This window comes from Diplotaxodon limnothrissa, linkage group LG12 (assembly GCF_057381915.1).
Source record: "Diplotaxodon limnothrissa isolate DT_005_m linkage group LG12, D_limnothrissa_male_GT1.1, whole genome shotgun sequence".
NCBI classification, from domain to species: Eukaryota; Metazoa; Chordata; class Actinopteri; order Cichliformes; family Cichlidae; genus Diplotaxodon; species Diplotaxodon limnothrissa.
The window spans coordinates 33,802,461-33,819,361 of record NC_140607.1 but is presented as its reverse complement, the minus strand read 5'-3'; the positions used below and the strand labels follow the sequence as shown (position 1 = coordinate 33,819,361).

At 40.4% G+C, this 16,901-nt stretch overlaps 1 protein-coding gene across 1 annotated transcript; it reads right to left on the bottom strand.

Moving 5' to 3' along the window:
- Positions 1–5,974: 5,974 nt before the first annotated feature.
- Positions 5,975–10,889, bottom strand: LOC146621714 (GTPase IMAP family member 8-like). The gene is made up of 3 exons (XM_085368572.1): positions 9,602–10,889; positions 6,511–8,049; positions 5,975–6,279 (listed from the first exon to the last, which is right to left on the bottom strand). Exons 1-3 carry the CDS (start codon positions 10,872–10,874, stop codon positions 5,975–5,977), a joined length of 3,117 nt encoding a protein of 1,038 aa, XP_085224698.1. The 5' UTR covers positions 10,875–10,889.
- Between the last annotated feature and the right edge of the window lie 6,012 nt (positions 10,890–16,901).

Sequence of the window (16,901 nt, the reverse complement as noted above, 5' to 3'; positions counted from 1 at the left end):
AGAAAAAGCCAACAATCATATGACCCCTATGAGCAAGCACTTTGGCGACAGTGGGAAGGAAAAACTCCCTTTTAACAGGAAAAAACCTCCAGCAGAACCAGGCTCAGGGAGGGGCGGAGCCATCTGCTGCGACCGGTTGGGGTGAGAGAAGGAAGACAGGATAAAGACATGCAGTGGAAGAGAGACAGAGATTAATAACAAGTATGATTCAATGCAAAGAGGTCTATTAACACATAGTGAGTGAGAAAGGTGACTGGAAAGGAAAAACTCAATGCATCATGGGAGTCCCCCGGCAGCCTACGTCTATTGCAGCATAACTAAGGGAGGATTCAGGGTCACCTGGTCCAGCCCTAACTATATGCTTTATCAAAAAGGAAAGTTTTAAGCCTAATCTTGAAAGTAGAGATAGTGTCTGTCTCCTGAATCCAAACTGGAAGCTGGTTCCACAGAAGAGGGGCCTGAAAACTGAAGGCTCTGCCTCCCATTCTACTTTTAAATACTCTAGGAACAACAAGTAGGCCTGCAGAGCGAGAGCGAAGTGCTCTAATAGGGTGATATGGTACTACAAGGTCATTAAGATAAGATGGGGCCTGATTATTTAAGACCTTGTATGTGAGGAGCAGGATTTTGAATTCAATTCTGGATTTAACAGGAAGCCAATGAAGGGAAGCCAATACAGGAGAAATATGCTCTCTCTTTCTAGTCCCTGTCAGGACTCTTGCTGCAACATTTTGGATTAACTGAAAGCTTTTCAGGGAGATTTTAGGACATCCTGATAATAATGAATTGCAGTAGTCCAGCCTGGAAGTAATAAATGCATGAACTAGTTTTTCAGCGTCACTCTGAGACAGGATATTTCTAATTTTAGAGATGTTGCACAAATGGAAGAAAGAAGTCTTACATATTTATTTAATATGTGCGTTGAAGGACATATCCTGGTCAAAAATGACTCCAAGGTTCTTCACATTGTTACTGGAGGCCAAGGTAATGTCATCCAGAGTAAGAATCTGGTTAGATACCATATTTCTAAGATTTTCAGGGCCGAGTACAATAACCTCAGTTCTATCTGAATTAAGAAGCAGAAAGTTAATGGCCATCCAGGTCTTTATGTCTTTAAGACATTCTGACAGTGGACTCATCTCTGTGCTTGTCCTGTTAGACCTCAGTGCAGCGTTCGATACTGTTGACCATAATATCGTATTAGAGCGATTAGAACATGCTGTAGGTATTACATGTACTGCACTGCAGTGGTTTGTATCACATCTATCTAATAGACTCCAATTTGTGCATGTAAATGGAGAGTCCTCTTCACACACTAAGGTCAATTACGGTGTTCCACAGGGTTCAGTGCTAGGACCAATTCTGTTTACATAATACATGCTTCCCTTAGGCAGTATCATTAGAAGACATAGCATACATTTTCACTGCTATGCTGATGACACCCAGCTCTATCTGTCCATGAAGCCAGATAACACACAACAATTAGTTAAACTGCAGGAGGCCATAAAAAGATCATTTGTAACCTTCACTAAAGCTGTTTCTGTGCTGTGATGAGCTCTGAAACCTGACTGAAACTCTTCAAATAAACCATTCCTCTGCAGATGATCTGTTAGCTGTTTGACAACTGCTCTTTCAAGGATTGTTGATATGAAAGGAAGGTTGGAGATTGGCCTATAATTAGCTAAGACTGCTGTGTCTAGAGATGACTTTTTAAGTAAAGGTTTAACTACAGCCAGCTTGAAGGCCTGTGGTACATAGCCGATTATTAGAGATAGGTTGATCATATTTAGGATCGAAGAATTAATTAATGGCAGGACTTCTTTGAGCAGTTTTGTAGGAATGGGGTCTAAAAGACGTATTGATGGTTTGGAGGAAGTAATTATTGAAGTTAACTCAGAAAGATCAATTGGAGAAAAAGAGTCTAAATGAATATCAATGGTACTAAGAGTAGCTGTAGATAATATTACATCTGTGGGATGATTAATGGTAATTTTTTCTCTAATGATTAAAGTTTTATTTGTGAAGAAGTTCATGAAGTCATTACTAGTTAGCGTTAAAGGGATGGTTGGCTCAATAGAGCTCTGACTTTTTGTCATCCTGGCTACAGTGCTGAAAAGAAACCTGGGGTTGTTCTTATTTTCTTCAATCAGTGATGAGTATTAAGATGTCCTGGCTTTGCGGAGGGCTTTCTTATAAAGCAGCAAACTATTTCTCCAGGCTAAATGATGATCTTCTAAATTAGTGAGACACCATTTCCTCTCCAGCTTACAAGTTATCTGCTTTAGGCTACATGTTTGAGAATTATACCACAGAGTCGGGTACTTCTGATTTGAGGGCTTAGTTTTCACAGGAGCTACAGTATCCAGAGTTGTACGTAATGAGGAGGTAAAATTATTAACAAGATAATCGACATCTGTTGGAGTAGCGTTCAGGTAGCTGCTCTGCTCTATGAGCATTGAAGATGATAACAGTGGGTGGATTATATTCTTAAACTTAGTTTCAGCACTTTCAGAAAGACATCTACTGTGATAAAGTCTACTCTCCACCGCTGTGTAATCAATTATCGTAAATGTAAATGTTATCAGGAAACGATCAGACAGGAGAGGGTTTTCAGGAAACACTGTTAAATGTTCAGTTTCTATGCCATATGTTAAAACAAGGTCTAGAGTGTGATTAAAGTGGTGGGTGGGTTCTTTTACATTTTGAGAGAAGCCAATTGATTCTAATAACAGATTAAATGCCATGTTGAGGGTGTCATTTTTAGCATCTATATGGATGTTAAAATCACCCACAATAATTATTTTATCTGAGCTGAGAACTAAATCAGATAAAAAGTCTGAGAAATCGGACAGAAACTCTGTGTAAGGCCCAGGTGGACGATAGATAACAAGTAAGACTGGTTTCTGAGTTTTACAGTTGGGGTGGACAAGGCTAAGCATCAGGCTTTCAAATGAATTAAAAGTCTGTCTAGGTCTTTCGTTGATTAATAGGCTGGTGAAACACCCAATAATTCCAAGGTCCATTGACAATGTGTCCTAAATTTTAATATGATCATTTAGATCAGATCTCTAATCCCTAAACCTAACCAAGGAAGGAAAAAATGGCAGATTATCTTGGGTAAAAGACTGAAAGTTGAGGCACACAAAGATGTGTCCTGCTGGTAAAGTTTCTGGGCTGCCTTTCCTCATAGCAGCCATCCCTCAAGATTTGTGGGAAGTGGAAGATAAATGTGGTACCTCTGTAACTGCTGCTGCAATGCCAGAGCAACTATTCAATTACCCCACTGTGCTTTTAATTACACTCAACAAAAATATAAACGCAACACCTTTGTTACTGCTCCCATTCCCCATGGGATGGACGTAGAGACCTAAAATTCATTCCAGATACACAATATAACCATCCCTCCCAAACAGTGGTCACAAATCAGTCCAAATGTGTGGTAGTGGGCACATCTGCCATATTGAGATAATCCATCCCACCTCACAGGTGTGCCACATCAGGATGCTGATCTGACATCATGAGTAGTGCACAGGTGTACCTCAGACTGCCCACAACAAAAGGCCACCCTGGAATGTGCAGTTTTGTCTCACAGCAAAATGCCACAGATGCCACAAGCAATGAGGGAGCGTGCAATTGGCATGCTGACAGCAGGAATGTCAACCAGATCTGTCGCCCGTGCATTGAATGTTCATTTCTCAACCATAAGCCGTCTCCACAGGCGTTTCAGAGAATATGGCAGCACATCCAACCGGCCTCACAACCGCAGACCTCGTGTAACCACACCAGCCCAGGACCTCCACATCCAGCAGGTTCACCTCCAAGATCGTCTGAGACCAGCCACTCAGACAGCTGCTGGAACAATTGGTTTGCACAACCAAACAATTTCTGCACAAACTGTCAGAAACCGTCTCAGGGACGCTCAACTGCATGCCCGTCGTCCTCATCGGGGTCTTGACCTGACTCCAGCTCGTCGCCGTAACAGACTTGTGTGGGCAAATGCTCACATTCGATGGCGTCTGGCACGTTGGAGAGGTGTGCGCTTCACGGATGAATCATGGTTCACATTGTTCAGGGCAGATGGCAGCTGAGAATGTCCCAGTTCTTGCATGGCTAGCATCCTCACCGGACATGTCACCCATTGAGCATGTTCGGGATGTGCTTGACCGGCGTATACGACAGCGTGTACCAGTTCCCACGAATATCCAACAACCTCGCACAGCCATTGAAGTGGAGTGGACCAACATTCCACAGGCCACAATTGACAATCTGATAGACTCCATGCGACGATGTGTTGCACTGCATGAGGCAAATGGTGGTCACACCAGATACTGACCGGTTCTGGGTCCCCAGACCCCCAATAGCGCAAAAAACTGCACATTCCAGGGTGGCCTTTTGTTGTGGGCAGTCTGAGGTACACCTGTGCACTACTCATGATGTCAGATCAGCATCCTGATGTGGCACACCTGTGAGGTGGGATGGATTATCTCAATATGGCAGATGTGCCCACTACCACACATTTGGACTGATTTGTGACCACTGTTTGGGAGGGATGGTTATATTGTGTATCTGGAATGAATTTTAGGTCTCTACGTCCATCCCATGGGGAATGGGAGCAGTAACAAAGGTGTTGCGTTTATATTTTTGTTGAGCGTATATTGGGTTTCCTTATGTCCTCTCCTGCAGTGGCTTCCTGCAGGATGCAGGAAATTAAGACAGAGGTTTCTGGAGAAACTGGAAAACTGTTCATTTTGAAATGAAGGAAGAAATTACACCAGTTAACTTATGAACAGGTTGACGTGTTGACTGGAAACCTTTTCCGGGTGACAACCTCATGCTGGTCAACAACAGCAGTGTGATTGTAAAGTCTAGTATATATACACTCCTGTATTTTTAAAGTGTAACAGTGCATTAGTGTTATCTGTAATATTTGAACTGAAAAGAAATCACACATAGTTTTGGTGGGGAAAAAAAACACTGCATTCAATTTCTGATGTAGTTAAATATGAAAAACAATAACTTCTTAAATATACAAAAAACTATAAAAGTAGAAAAAGTTGACAAGATTGTAAATAAACATCAATAATGACTAAAAAATATCAACAACATATGAGAATAAAAATAATAATGAAATGCAAAGAGGTGTATAAACACATTGGGAGTGAAGAAGAAACACCCAGAGCATCATGGGAGTGCCCCAGCAGCCTACACTTATTGCAGCATAACTAAGGGAGGATTCAGGGTCACCTAATCCAGCCCTAACTATATGCTTAGCAAAAAGGAAAGTTTGAAGCCTAATCTTAAAAGTAGAGATAGTGTCTGATAGGTTCGTAGCATAAACCTATTCGCTGGAACGTTCAAGACAATTCTACTACACAGCAAAGCAAGACACGATTAGGCAAAGTTCTTTATGATTCTCGTATACGAGGAAGACCAACTGGACAAAAGCCGTTCCTTTGCTTGACCTCAGTTGTTCTTGTCCGCTCCCTCGTAACACTGCTCTTTTATTGAGGTTACATGAATATACATAGGTTCATTAACATATGACGTCTTACATAGGTATACATACAAACAAAGAGTACCTTGTCTGTGCGTTGTGTAAGTGTGTGTGTGTGTGTGTGGTCAGAATGTGACCACATAAACGACTTCTGGTCTGGAAGTCCAGCAGTTCATCTAAACAAAAGGCACTTATACTTAAACAGATATACGTATGTTTGCTATATCATATATCAGAAGAGAAGATACGACCTTGCTCATGATCCCAAGAGGTGTGTGATCTATGCCAGAACACTCTGGAGAGGAGTGAACGCACCCCCCTCTTCAGGCTACACAGAGTTGTTACAGACTTCCTAGGATGAGACATTCTTTCAATCTATAAATGATTATATACTTCTAAGCATAAATGACAATCCAACAATATAAATCTAACAGTGTCTGTCTCCCGAATCCAAATGTCTTTATGACACAATAGTTTTCCTCATGAGATGAAGCAGGACTGTTTCTCTTCTGGAGTCAGAAGTTTTTCTTTCAGCTCATTCATTTCTTTATCATGTTTTTTCTGCATTTCTTCCAGTTCTTTCCTGGCAGTGTCTCCATCCAGCCTCTCAAATTTATGTTTCAACTCTTTCATTTCTTTTTCCTGTTTCATCTGCAGCTCATCCATTATTTCTCTCTTGTTAATTTCATTTTCTTTCAGGATATTTTGTTTGAATTCCTCCAGCTGTTGGTCGTATTTGTTGTGTAATTCATCTAATTTTTTCTTCTGTCGTTCTAACTGTTTGTCTAAAAGTTTTTGTTTCAAATTAGTCATTTTGTGTTCATGTTTGATGGTCAGCTTTTTCCTTTCTGTTTCCCGATCTTCTTTGTTTTGGGTCTTCAAGCCTTCCATTTCTTGTTTTTGCTTTTTCTGTAGTTTGCCAATTTCTTTCTTCTCTTCTTCATTGTTATCATCTGAAAGCTCTTTTTTAATCCTCTCTTCCTCCTTTCTGTGTGATTCCTGCATCTTTTTAAATTTTTTCTTGTTTTCTGTTTTCTGAGTCAGAAGCATCAGGATTAAGTCGGCCATTTCTGATTTATGTTTATCCTGCAGTTCATCCATTTCTTTCTTCAGGCTATTTTCTTTGTGGTCTGACAGATTCTTTAATCTTTCATATTCCTCCTTCTCCTGCATGTCTTTCTCATGTTGTTCTTTCAGATCCATCACATCCTTTATGAGTTTTTCTAGCTCAGCTTCATTTTTCTTTCTGAATTCATTGAACTCTTCAGCTGTTCTTCTGGCCTCTTCTTTAAACTTCCCCATATCTTCATACATGTTCTCAATTTGTTTCTGATAGTTCTCCTCTAACTCTTTCAGCCTCTCTTCCTGTTCTCTTTTTATTCTTTCCTCTGTTTCCTCTCTCTCACGTTCCAACTTTTTTTTTTCTTGATCATATTTTTCTTTGAGCTTCCTGACTTTCTGTTTTTTCTCTTCATCTTCTTGTTTTCGTTTTTCCTCCAATTCTTTTCTTTCCTTCTCCCAAGTCTTTTGCTGCTCTCTTATTCTTTCTCTGTAATCTTCACACTCTTTGTCAATTATTTCCTTTAAATCTGACTCTGATCTTAGTCTTTCTTCAAGCTCTTTAACTTTTTTTTCCCATTCTTGTCTTTGAAGTTCTTCCTTTTCTCTGTTCTTTCTGTCTACTTCTTCTCTAAGCTTTTGTTCATTCTTTCTCTCTTCAGACTGAATGCGGATGTTGTCCTGAAGTTCTTGAAGCTGTTTCTCTCTCAGCTCTCTTTCGTGATCGATTTCTGCTTTCTGTTCTTCCATTCTTTTTTTCATCAATTGGATTTTCTCCTCATACGTACTTTCAAGCTCTTCCTTCTGTCTCTTCATTTCTTCTTCTTTCTCTTTCAGGATCCTCTGCATTTCTTTCTGTATCGCAGCTTCAGCTTCTTGAAGCATCTCATTGGTGAAGCAGCTTCCACCACTGTACTTCACCATGGTGTCAATCTTTGTTATCAGCTCACTGACTTGTGTGCGGTTTTGTTTCTCACGGTTATTGAACACATGGTATCTTCCTCCACAGTCAGAGAGCAGCTTCTTGAAGGAATTATCACTTATTTTAATGTACTCATCAAGGGTCTGATCATCATTTTGCAGATTGTCTCCTCTGGTGAAAAGAACAATGGTGAACTTTTCCGAATTCTTCCCAAAGAATTTCTTGATCAGTTCTACTGTTTCTTTCTCCTCTTTTGTGAATCTGCCGATCTGTATCACCAACAGGAAGACATGTGGTCCTGGAGCCAGAAGACTGACACATTTTACCAACTCCTCACTGACCTCTTCATTTGACAGAGTTGTGTCAAACAGACCAGGAGTATCGACAACAACAACAGGACGACCGTCCACTTCACTCTCTGCTTTCTGACAGTATGTAGTTACTGACTGTTGGGCTGATGCAGCTTTAAACTCTTTCCTTCCTAGAATGGTGTTTCCTGAAGAACTCTTTCCACAGCCAGTCTGTCCTATCAGGACAATCCTGAGAGGCTCTGTGTTCATGATCTCATCATCACCTATAAAAGAAACATGTAGAATTAGATAATGTTAATATTTATTTGATAAAAATTACACACTGTGGAAGAACACTATATACAGTGGCTTGCAAAAGTATTCGGCCCCCTTGAACTTTCCCACATTTTGTCACATTACAGCCACAAACATGAATCAATTTTATTGGAATTCCATGTGAAAGACCAATACAAAGTCGCGTACACGTGGGAAGTGGAACGAAAATCACACATGATTCTAAACATTTTTTACAAATAAATAAAAAGTGGGGTGTGCGTAATTATTCAGCCCCCTTTGGTCTGAGTGCAGTCAGTTGACCATAGACATTGCCTGATGAGTGCTAATGACTAAATAGAGTGCACCTGTGTGTAATCTAATGTCAGTACAAATACAGCTGCTCTGTGACGGCCTCAGAGGTTGTCTAAGAGAATATTGGGAGCAACAACACCATGAAGTCCAAAGTACACACCAGACAGGTCAGGGATAAAGTTATTGAGAAATTTAAAGCAGGCTTAGGCTACAAAAAGATTTCCCAAGCCTTGAACATCTCACAGAGCACTGTTCAAGCGATAATTCAGAAATGGAAGGAGTATGGCACAACTGTAAACCTACCAAGACAAGGCCGTCCACCTAAACTCACAGGCCGTTTTCTGTTAACAATGTTAACAACAACATTGTTAACAGAAAACCATAAGAAGTCCCATTTGCAGTTTGCCACAAGCCATGTGGGGGACACAGCAAACATGTGGAAGAAGGTGCTCTGGTCAGATGAGACCAAAATGGAACTTTTTGGCCAAAATGCAAAACGCTATGTGTGGCGGAAAACTAACACTGCACATCGCTCTGAACACACCATCCCCACTGTCAAATATGGTGGTGGCAGCATCATGCTCCGGGGGTGCTTCTCTTCAGCAGGGACAGGGAAGCTGGTCAGAGTTGATGGGAAGATGGATGGAGCCAAATACAGGGCAATCTTGGAAGAAAACCTCTTGGAGTCTGCAAAAGACTTGAGACTGGGGCGGAGGTTCACCTTCCAGCAGGACAACAACCCTAAACATAAAGCCAGGGCAACAATGGAACGGTTTAAAACAAAACATATCCATGTGTTAGAATGGCCCAGTCAAAGTCCAGGTCTAAATCCAATCGAGAATCTGGCAAGATCTGAAAACTGCTGTTCACAAACACTGTCCATCTAATCTGACTGAAAGAAGAATGGGCAAGGATTTCAGTCTCTAAATGTGCAAAGCTGGTAGAGACATACCCTAAAAGACTGGCAGCTGTAATTGCAGAAAAAAGGTGGTTCTACAAAGTATTGACTCAGGGGGCTGAATAATTACGCACACCCCACTTTGCAGTTATTTATTTGTAAAAAATGTTTGGAATCATGTATGATTTTGTTTCACTTCTCAAGTGTACATCACTTTGCATTGGTCTTTCAGGTGGAATTCCAATAGAATTGATTCATGTTTGTGGCTGTAATGTGACAAAATGTGGAAAAGAATACTTTTGCAAGCCACTGTATTAGTCAAACCCAAATGGCATCACAGATGTGCTTACCAGTTACTGTGAGCTTTGTCTCCATCTCATGAAGCTGTTTCTGTAGAGAAATAATTTTTGTCTGCTGAATTGACATCTGATCCATTTTGCCATGTATCAATGTGTCTTTTGTGAAGCAGAAATGTTTTTCCTTGTCTATTCTCATTTTGTTCACAGTATCTAACAGTTTTGGGATCTGCTGTTTGTTCTTGATGTTGAGAACAACAGATCTTCCTCCACAGCTCTCACAGAGCTCCTGGATGTCATTGTTTTCCTTTAGAAAGTTAAGAACAGCTGGATCTATAGGATCTGAGTCCACAGTGAACAGAATCGTGGTAAAATCATTGACTCGAGAGCTGAATGTGTTCTGGATGGTCTCTAACTCTCCCTTGTCTTCATCAGTGAGGGGAGCCACAGGTAGGACCAGGATGAAGGCATGGACACCCTCAGGATCACAGAGGGAGATACACCTGAGTGATTCCTCCATCACTGCCTCCTGAGGTTTTTCATACAAGGCAGGCAGCTCCACCAGGGAAACCCAACGTCCACACACCTCTCCCTGATGTTTAACGCACTCTGATGAGTTGGAGACTGAATGAAGCTCTGTCTGACCTAAAATGGCCTTGGCTGCTGAAGTCCTCTCTGCTCCTCTCCTCCCACACAGAACCAGGTTTAAAGGGGGTTTGGATTTGTTAAACACTGTCACATGATCAGCATCATCATTTAATTTGAGATATCTCCCCCTGCTGTTACTCACTATCTTTTCCACTTTTTGCATCAACTCTTGCTGATCATGTTTTGAAAGATCTTTTCTATCAAGACTGACTGTGTGCTGCTGTTTCCTGCAGTCTTGGATGAGTTTTTCCACTGAGTTATTCTCTATCTCCTCCTTATGTGTAACGATGACCATCAAGTGTTTAAAGGAATCTTCTCCAAACAAACTCAGTATGACTTTCAGAGTCTTTCTGTTCTCCTCAGTCAAATCAGAAGGTTTCACTAACATTAGCAGAACATTTGGTCCAGGAGGACAGAGACTCACACAGAGCTTCACCTCTCTTTGAATGTTCTCCACAGACAGACTGAACAAGTTTGGAGTTTTCACTACTGTTATTTTTTTTCCTCTCCACTCTCCACATGAGGCCACACATTGTGATGAATGATCTTGCCTTTTCCAAACTTGTTGCCCAGTGATGAAGTTACCAAGTTTTGTCTTCTTGTCCTCACTTTTGCCCAACAGCACAATCCTGATATCAGACACTGATAGAACAGAAAAAGGATTCATTATCAGAAACATGAACAAAGCTGAATTTATAATATCAGAGAATATTTTCATTTTATCAGTTTTCACTTTGTGGGGACTGTTTGAATAAATCCTGGAGAAATTTCCACATGTTTTTTTGCAAATTAATACTTACTGCAAGACTGAGGGTTTTCAATATAGATTTGTTTGGGAAGACCCTATAAATAGGGCCATTTTAATTTTTATGTATTATGTGTTTTATTTTTTTCTGTTTTGTTTTATTCTATTGCTCTTAACTTATTTACTTTACAGCACTTTTTCTGTGCTGGCTGTGGTTTATAAATAAAGTTGGATTGGAAAACATAAAATTAATATGTAGAGTATTGTTCTACCCCAAACAAACAAACAAACACACACACACACACACACACACACACACACACACACACACACACACACACACACACACACACACACATATATCTGCCTACCTTTAACAGTAGAAGTCAGTGGGTAGCTCACATGTTCTCCATTGTTCTCCTTCACAATTTGACCCAAACGTGTTAGCAGCTCTTGAAGTTCAAGGCTGCTTTGCAACAAGTATCTGTATCTACATTTTTTAATCATGTCTCTTAAATATGAGCTTTTGATCAAACCTGAGCTCTCCTCTCTGGGTTTTAATATCAGTATCAGTGAATGATCAAATGATTGCTCACTAAAAGTTTTGAGGACTTTAACGAGACTCTCTTTGTATTCCTCTGTAACGTTTTCAGACTGCAGAACCAGCAGGAACACATGAGGTCCTGGATCAGAGAGTCTTGCACACTCTTGTGTAAACTCTGTCACTTTGTCCATAGTGGGAAACTGCAGCTCTGGAGTGTTGATGACAGTGATTTCTTTGTCTTCTATTTGTTCAGAGAGCCTCAAGAAGGAGTTACACACTGCACTGAAACCAGTTGCTCCCAGTATAAGGTTCCCCACTGAACACATTTCAGAACTGTTATTCCCCAGCAGGACAACCCTCAGCTCAGACACTGGAATACAAGAAAAAAGACCAAATGTCCAGTAAGTGCATAATAACTCAGGAGAATAAATATAAATTAGATATTGCAAACTGTTTTTTCATTTGTAGTATTGATTGTGCCCTTTATTAGTCAATACACAAAGACAACAAGACAATCACATTTATTAACAAACAGCACATTCATCATAAATTTCTGGAGTGACAGCGAGATACTTATACATGTCAAGATCCCCAGAGCAGTACAGACATAGTTCAGCTAAACTTACTGTCAGGAGGCAGGATTCCATAGCTGCTGCTCCGCTTCAGAGGGTGTATATCTGTGACATTTAAGATAATTAAAAAATTATATATTAGCATATTTAGAAAACAGGAAATACTTTGTATCAATAGGTAACTTCACATCTGAGCAGACAAGTATCACATGTGGAGTTCCCCAAGGTTCCATCTTGGGACCCCTTCTGTTTAACATTTACATGCTCCCACTGGCACAGATTATAAAGAACAACAAAATAAACTATCACAGCTATGCAGATGACACACAAATGTATATCACAATGTCACCAGGAGACCAAGGCCCTGTGCAGGCTCTTGGTAAATGCATTGAGGAAATGAATGACTGGTTGTGCCACAATTTTCGCCAGCTAAACAAAAACAAAACTGAAGTAATAGTCTTTGGTGCCAAAGAAAAACGATTACAGGTCACCAGAGAACTTCAATCTATACACCTAAAAACCACAAACCAGGCGAGAAATTTGGGTGTAGTGATGGATGCAGACCTAAACTTAGAAAAACACATTAAGACAATAACAAAATCAGCTTACTATCACCTCAAGAAAATTTCATGGATAAAAGATCTGATGTCTCAACAGGGCCTGGAAAAACTAGTCCATGCATTCATCTTTAGCAGGCTTGATTACTGTAACAGCATCTTTACAGGTCTACCTAAAAAAATCAGTCAGACAACTACAGCTCATTCAGAACTCTGCTGCTCGAGTCCTCACTAAGACCAAAAAAGTGGACCACATCAGTCCAGCTCTGAGGTCTTTACACTGGCTGCCTGTCCGTCAGAGGATAGACTTTAAAGTTCTGATGCTGGTCTATAAAGCTCTGAATGGTTTAGGACCAAAATACATCAGTGACCTCCTGACCCAGTATGAACCTTCCAGATCCCTCAGGTCATCTGGATCCAGTCTTTTATCAGTTCCCAGAGTCAGAACCAGACACGGAGAAGCTGCATTCAGCTTTTATGCTCCTTATATCTGGAACAAACTCCCAGAAAGCCTCAGATCAGCTGAAACACTCAGTTTATTTAAATCCAGGTTGAAGACTCACCTATTCTCAGCTGCATTTGAATAAAGCACCAAATCCACACTTTAAAGCTTAAATTTCAAAACTAACATTTTAACTACTGATTTTATCTACTGTTCTAATTTTATCTATTGCTTTTTTTAATCAATTTTAAATCATGCTTTTTATTTGTTTGTTTTTTTAATGTCTCTGTAAAGCACTTTGAATCACCTTGTTGTTGAATTGTGCTATATAAATAAACTTGCCTTGCCTTGCCTAGTGTAAGAAATTGTACAAACAACTGTTATGACACATGGTCTTAATTTTGTGTATTGTGTTTACTCCTCCACATCTGTGGGTAGTGATGGGCAAAGCTAGGTTTTGTGAAACACTGAAACATTTGAAGCAACTGTGCTGAAATGTATCAAGATTTTAAAACAATTTGAAATGCATCTCCATAGTGACACCTACTGGCAACTTTTGCTATTGTCACATTTCTGTGAAACAATCATTCAGATAAACCCTGCCCAACTCTAAACAAGTTTTCTTTTTAAAGAGGCCAGACTCTCAATTATGACTAATGCATGTTTTGGAAAAATCTGCATACAAACAAGGAGATAAAAAATGCTCTGACTGTTAAATGTGCTTCAAAAAAATACTATTTTCTCCCTCTGAGACATATGAGAGACTGTTTCACTTGCTTAGTAATTTATTGCAGTGCACACAAGTCAATTCATAAAATATACTGAGCAAACACTGCTGTATTTTCAGCTGTTTGGTACGGTGGCTGGGAAGTGCAAAGCACATTTACAACATCAACGACAAAATAACATTTCCGAAAACACTTTTACATTAAAAAAAAAAACAAATAAAAAAAATTGACAACAAAATAACATTTCAGAAAACACTTTAACAAGTCCGCAACAAATTAACAAGTGGTTCTTGATGGAAAGGGATTGTCTGAAATACCGGAAGTGACTCAACAATTGGCTTACTCCATATTTGTAGTACAGAAAAGTGATTTGTAGTCAGCTAAACGAGGGCTTTTCAGAGAAGTAGTGTTCAGTTAATGTTTGAAGAGATTTTACAAAAGAGTATGGGTGAGATAATGATGTTCAGATTTTTAAATGTCACGGGGATTTTCTCAAGAAAATATCCAGGCCTTAAAACCGTCATGGTCCACACTCCAGCCCAGCAGGTTGTGGTTAAGCGCCTTTGAATTAGCGGCAGAAGAAGCAGCAGCTAAACGCGGGATGTCAACAAACGTCTAGAAACTAACTCCTCACAGCGCTTTGCTACATTTATTGCCCTGACGGTGCTCGCTGCACTACATAGATAAATGGAAAATGTTTTGCCCGTTTTGTGGCGTTAGCTTCAGCCTCTTCACTTGTTTTTGTGCATTTGTTGCGGACTTGTTAAAGTGTTTTCTTAAATGTTATTTTGTTGTCATTTTTTGTTTATTTGTTTTTCTATGTAAAAGTGTTTTCGGAAATGTTATTTTGTTGTTGATGTTGTAAATGTGATTTGCACTTCCCAGCCACCGTAGTTTGGTGCTAAGTCAGCTTTATTTTATACAAGTTACCTCTCCAGCCTGGCGGCACTCAAAGAGTTGCATGACTGAAGCTTTCAAGGGGTTTCTTTAGGATTTTTCAAAACACTGGTAACCAAAGCTACAGCTGCTGTGATGTTGGGTTTTCTTTTCAGTTAATTAAAAAAATAAAGATTTAAATAAATTAGTCTAAATATGCTTTCCTTTTAAATGATTAAAAGATGATTTTTATTAAGTTATTATATGCTAATTTTGAACATGTAATGCTTCAAATGTTGCTCAGTGGAGGATGAAGAAACTCTCCTTAACTTTATGTGTAATGTATACTGCTGTGGATGCCGTGTCACATGTAAATGACCTCATTAATATTTGGTAAATTGGTTCATGAATGGTTATTATTTTGTTGCAGCTTGGACCCAGCTGATGCTTTTATTTTGAAAGTTATATAGCGACGAGGTGCCGTAAATCAAGTGGCGTAAACCATACAATAGAAGCGCGAGTTTTTAATGCACAGAGAGAAGGTGTGCTCAATGTTTAAGGGACAGGAATGTGAAAAATGGCTATTAAGGTGCAATTCTAAGTTGCAAACGGTTCCTTAGCACTTGGTTGATAAGGGAACAAGGTTGGTATCAAAGTTTGTCTTGTAAATATGTACTTTGTTATTTTACAGAACATATAGCTGCTGACCGCTACTAAGGGTAAAGGTTAAGTTTTCACCCACTAGAGGGTGGTCACGCACCTCGTCATGTTTAGGCAGCGAGTTTCGCTGTTATATGTTATATAAGGTAAAGACAATTCATTTGTGATTTATGAATAATGAAGAGGTTAAAGGTAACATACTGTTTGAGTTACTAATGGTCCTTTATTCTGTATATGTTGTAGCTCTTACAGTGTGTTCACATACACAGCTGTTTAATAAAAGGATCATCAGTTTCCACCCGGAGATGCTTCGTGACATGATGTTGGAGTCTGAGGCTCAGGTTTTAATACACTGAATTTGCTGCATGCCTTTGTTGTGGTTCAGATTTTTACAACAGATGTGTTAATAGGAATAAAAAACAGTAGTCATGAGAATTGTTAACAAATAGGTCACCTGTATTAATTCATGTGTTTTGTCTTGCATTTTTATTTAGGCAGGTGGTAAGCTATCTGTTGAAAATGAAGCACACCAAAATTTTAATTAGCCATGGTCCGGAGGGCCAGCTCTGTTCTAGGATGCCCTCTGGACCCAGTGGAGGTAGTAAGTGACAGGAGAATGGTGGCTAAGCTGTTGGTAGTGGACAATACACTACCAACATTCAAACAATATGTGGACTGTCCCACCAGGGGAGAGAAAATTTTAGACTTACTGTATGCTAACGTCAAGGATGCATACAGCTCCTCCTCCCTCCCCCCACTTGGTAGGTCAGATCATAACCTGATTCACCTCACCCCCCGCTATGTGCCAATTGTGAGGAGGGAACCTGTGACCACCAGGACTGTCAGGAGGTGGTCAGAGGAGGCCTTAGCAGAACTACAGGGCTGTTTCGAGGTGACCGACTGGGAAACACTCTGTGAGCCTCACGCCGAGGACATCAATGGGCTTACTGAGTGTATCACAGGCTACATAACTTTCTGCACCGACTCCATTGTTCCAGCTCAGACTGTTCATTGTTACCCAAATAACAAGCCGTGGGTGACTAAGGACATCAAAGCCCTCCTCAACAACAAGAAGAGGGCTTTCAGAGGGGGCAACAAAGAGGAGGTGAGGAAGATCCAGGTGTTACTAAAGGACAAGATCAGAGAGGCTAAGGACAATTACAGGAGGAAGCTGGAGTGGAAACTCCAGCAGAACAGCATGAGAGAGGTGTGGAGGGGCATGAAGACCATCACTGGATTCAGGCCAACCAACAGCAGGGGAGCTGAGGGAGGTGAGAATAGAGCCAATGAGTTGAATCTGTTTTTCAATAGATTCGACACCACAGTGTCTGCTCCCACCCCCACAACCTCACCTGTAGTCAGCCTGGAATCCAGAGCCACACCACTGTGCCAGCCTCTCTCTTCACATGGCGCTGTTGCCTCCTGTGAGATTCCTGACACCCCTCCCCCCCACCCATCACCTTCACTCAATACCAGGTTGAGATGCAAATGAGGAGACTTCACTCAGGCAAGTCTGCTGGACCAGACGGAGTGAGTCCCCTCGTCCTCCAGACCTGTGCTCCCCAGCTGTGTGGAGTCTTTC

What these genes read in the sequence shown, in the direction of transcription:
- LOC146621714 (XM_085368572.1), bottom strand. Translation starts at nt 10,874, where the DNA reads ATGTTTCTGATAATGAATCCTTTTTCTGTTCTATCAGTGTCTGATATC. An exon ending in GACAAAGCTCACAGTAACTG is followed by an intron (nt 8,050 to 9,601) that starts GTAAGCACATCT and finishes TTTCTTTTATAG; the next exon opens with GTGATGATGAGATCATGAAC. An exon ending in GAAAACAGAAAACAAGAAAA is followed by an intron (nt 6,280 to 6,510) that starts AATTTAAAAAGA and finishes AAAAACTTTTAG; the next exon opens with ACAAACAGTTAGAACGACAG.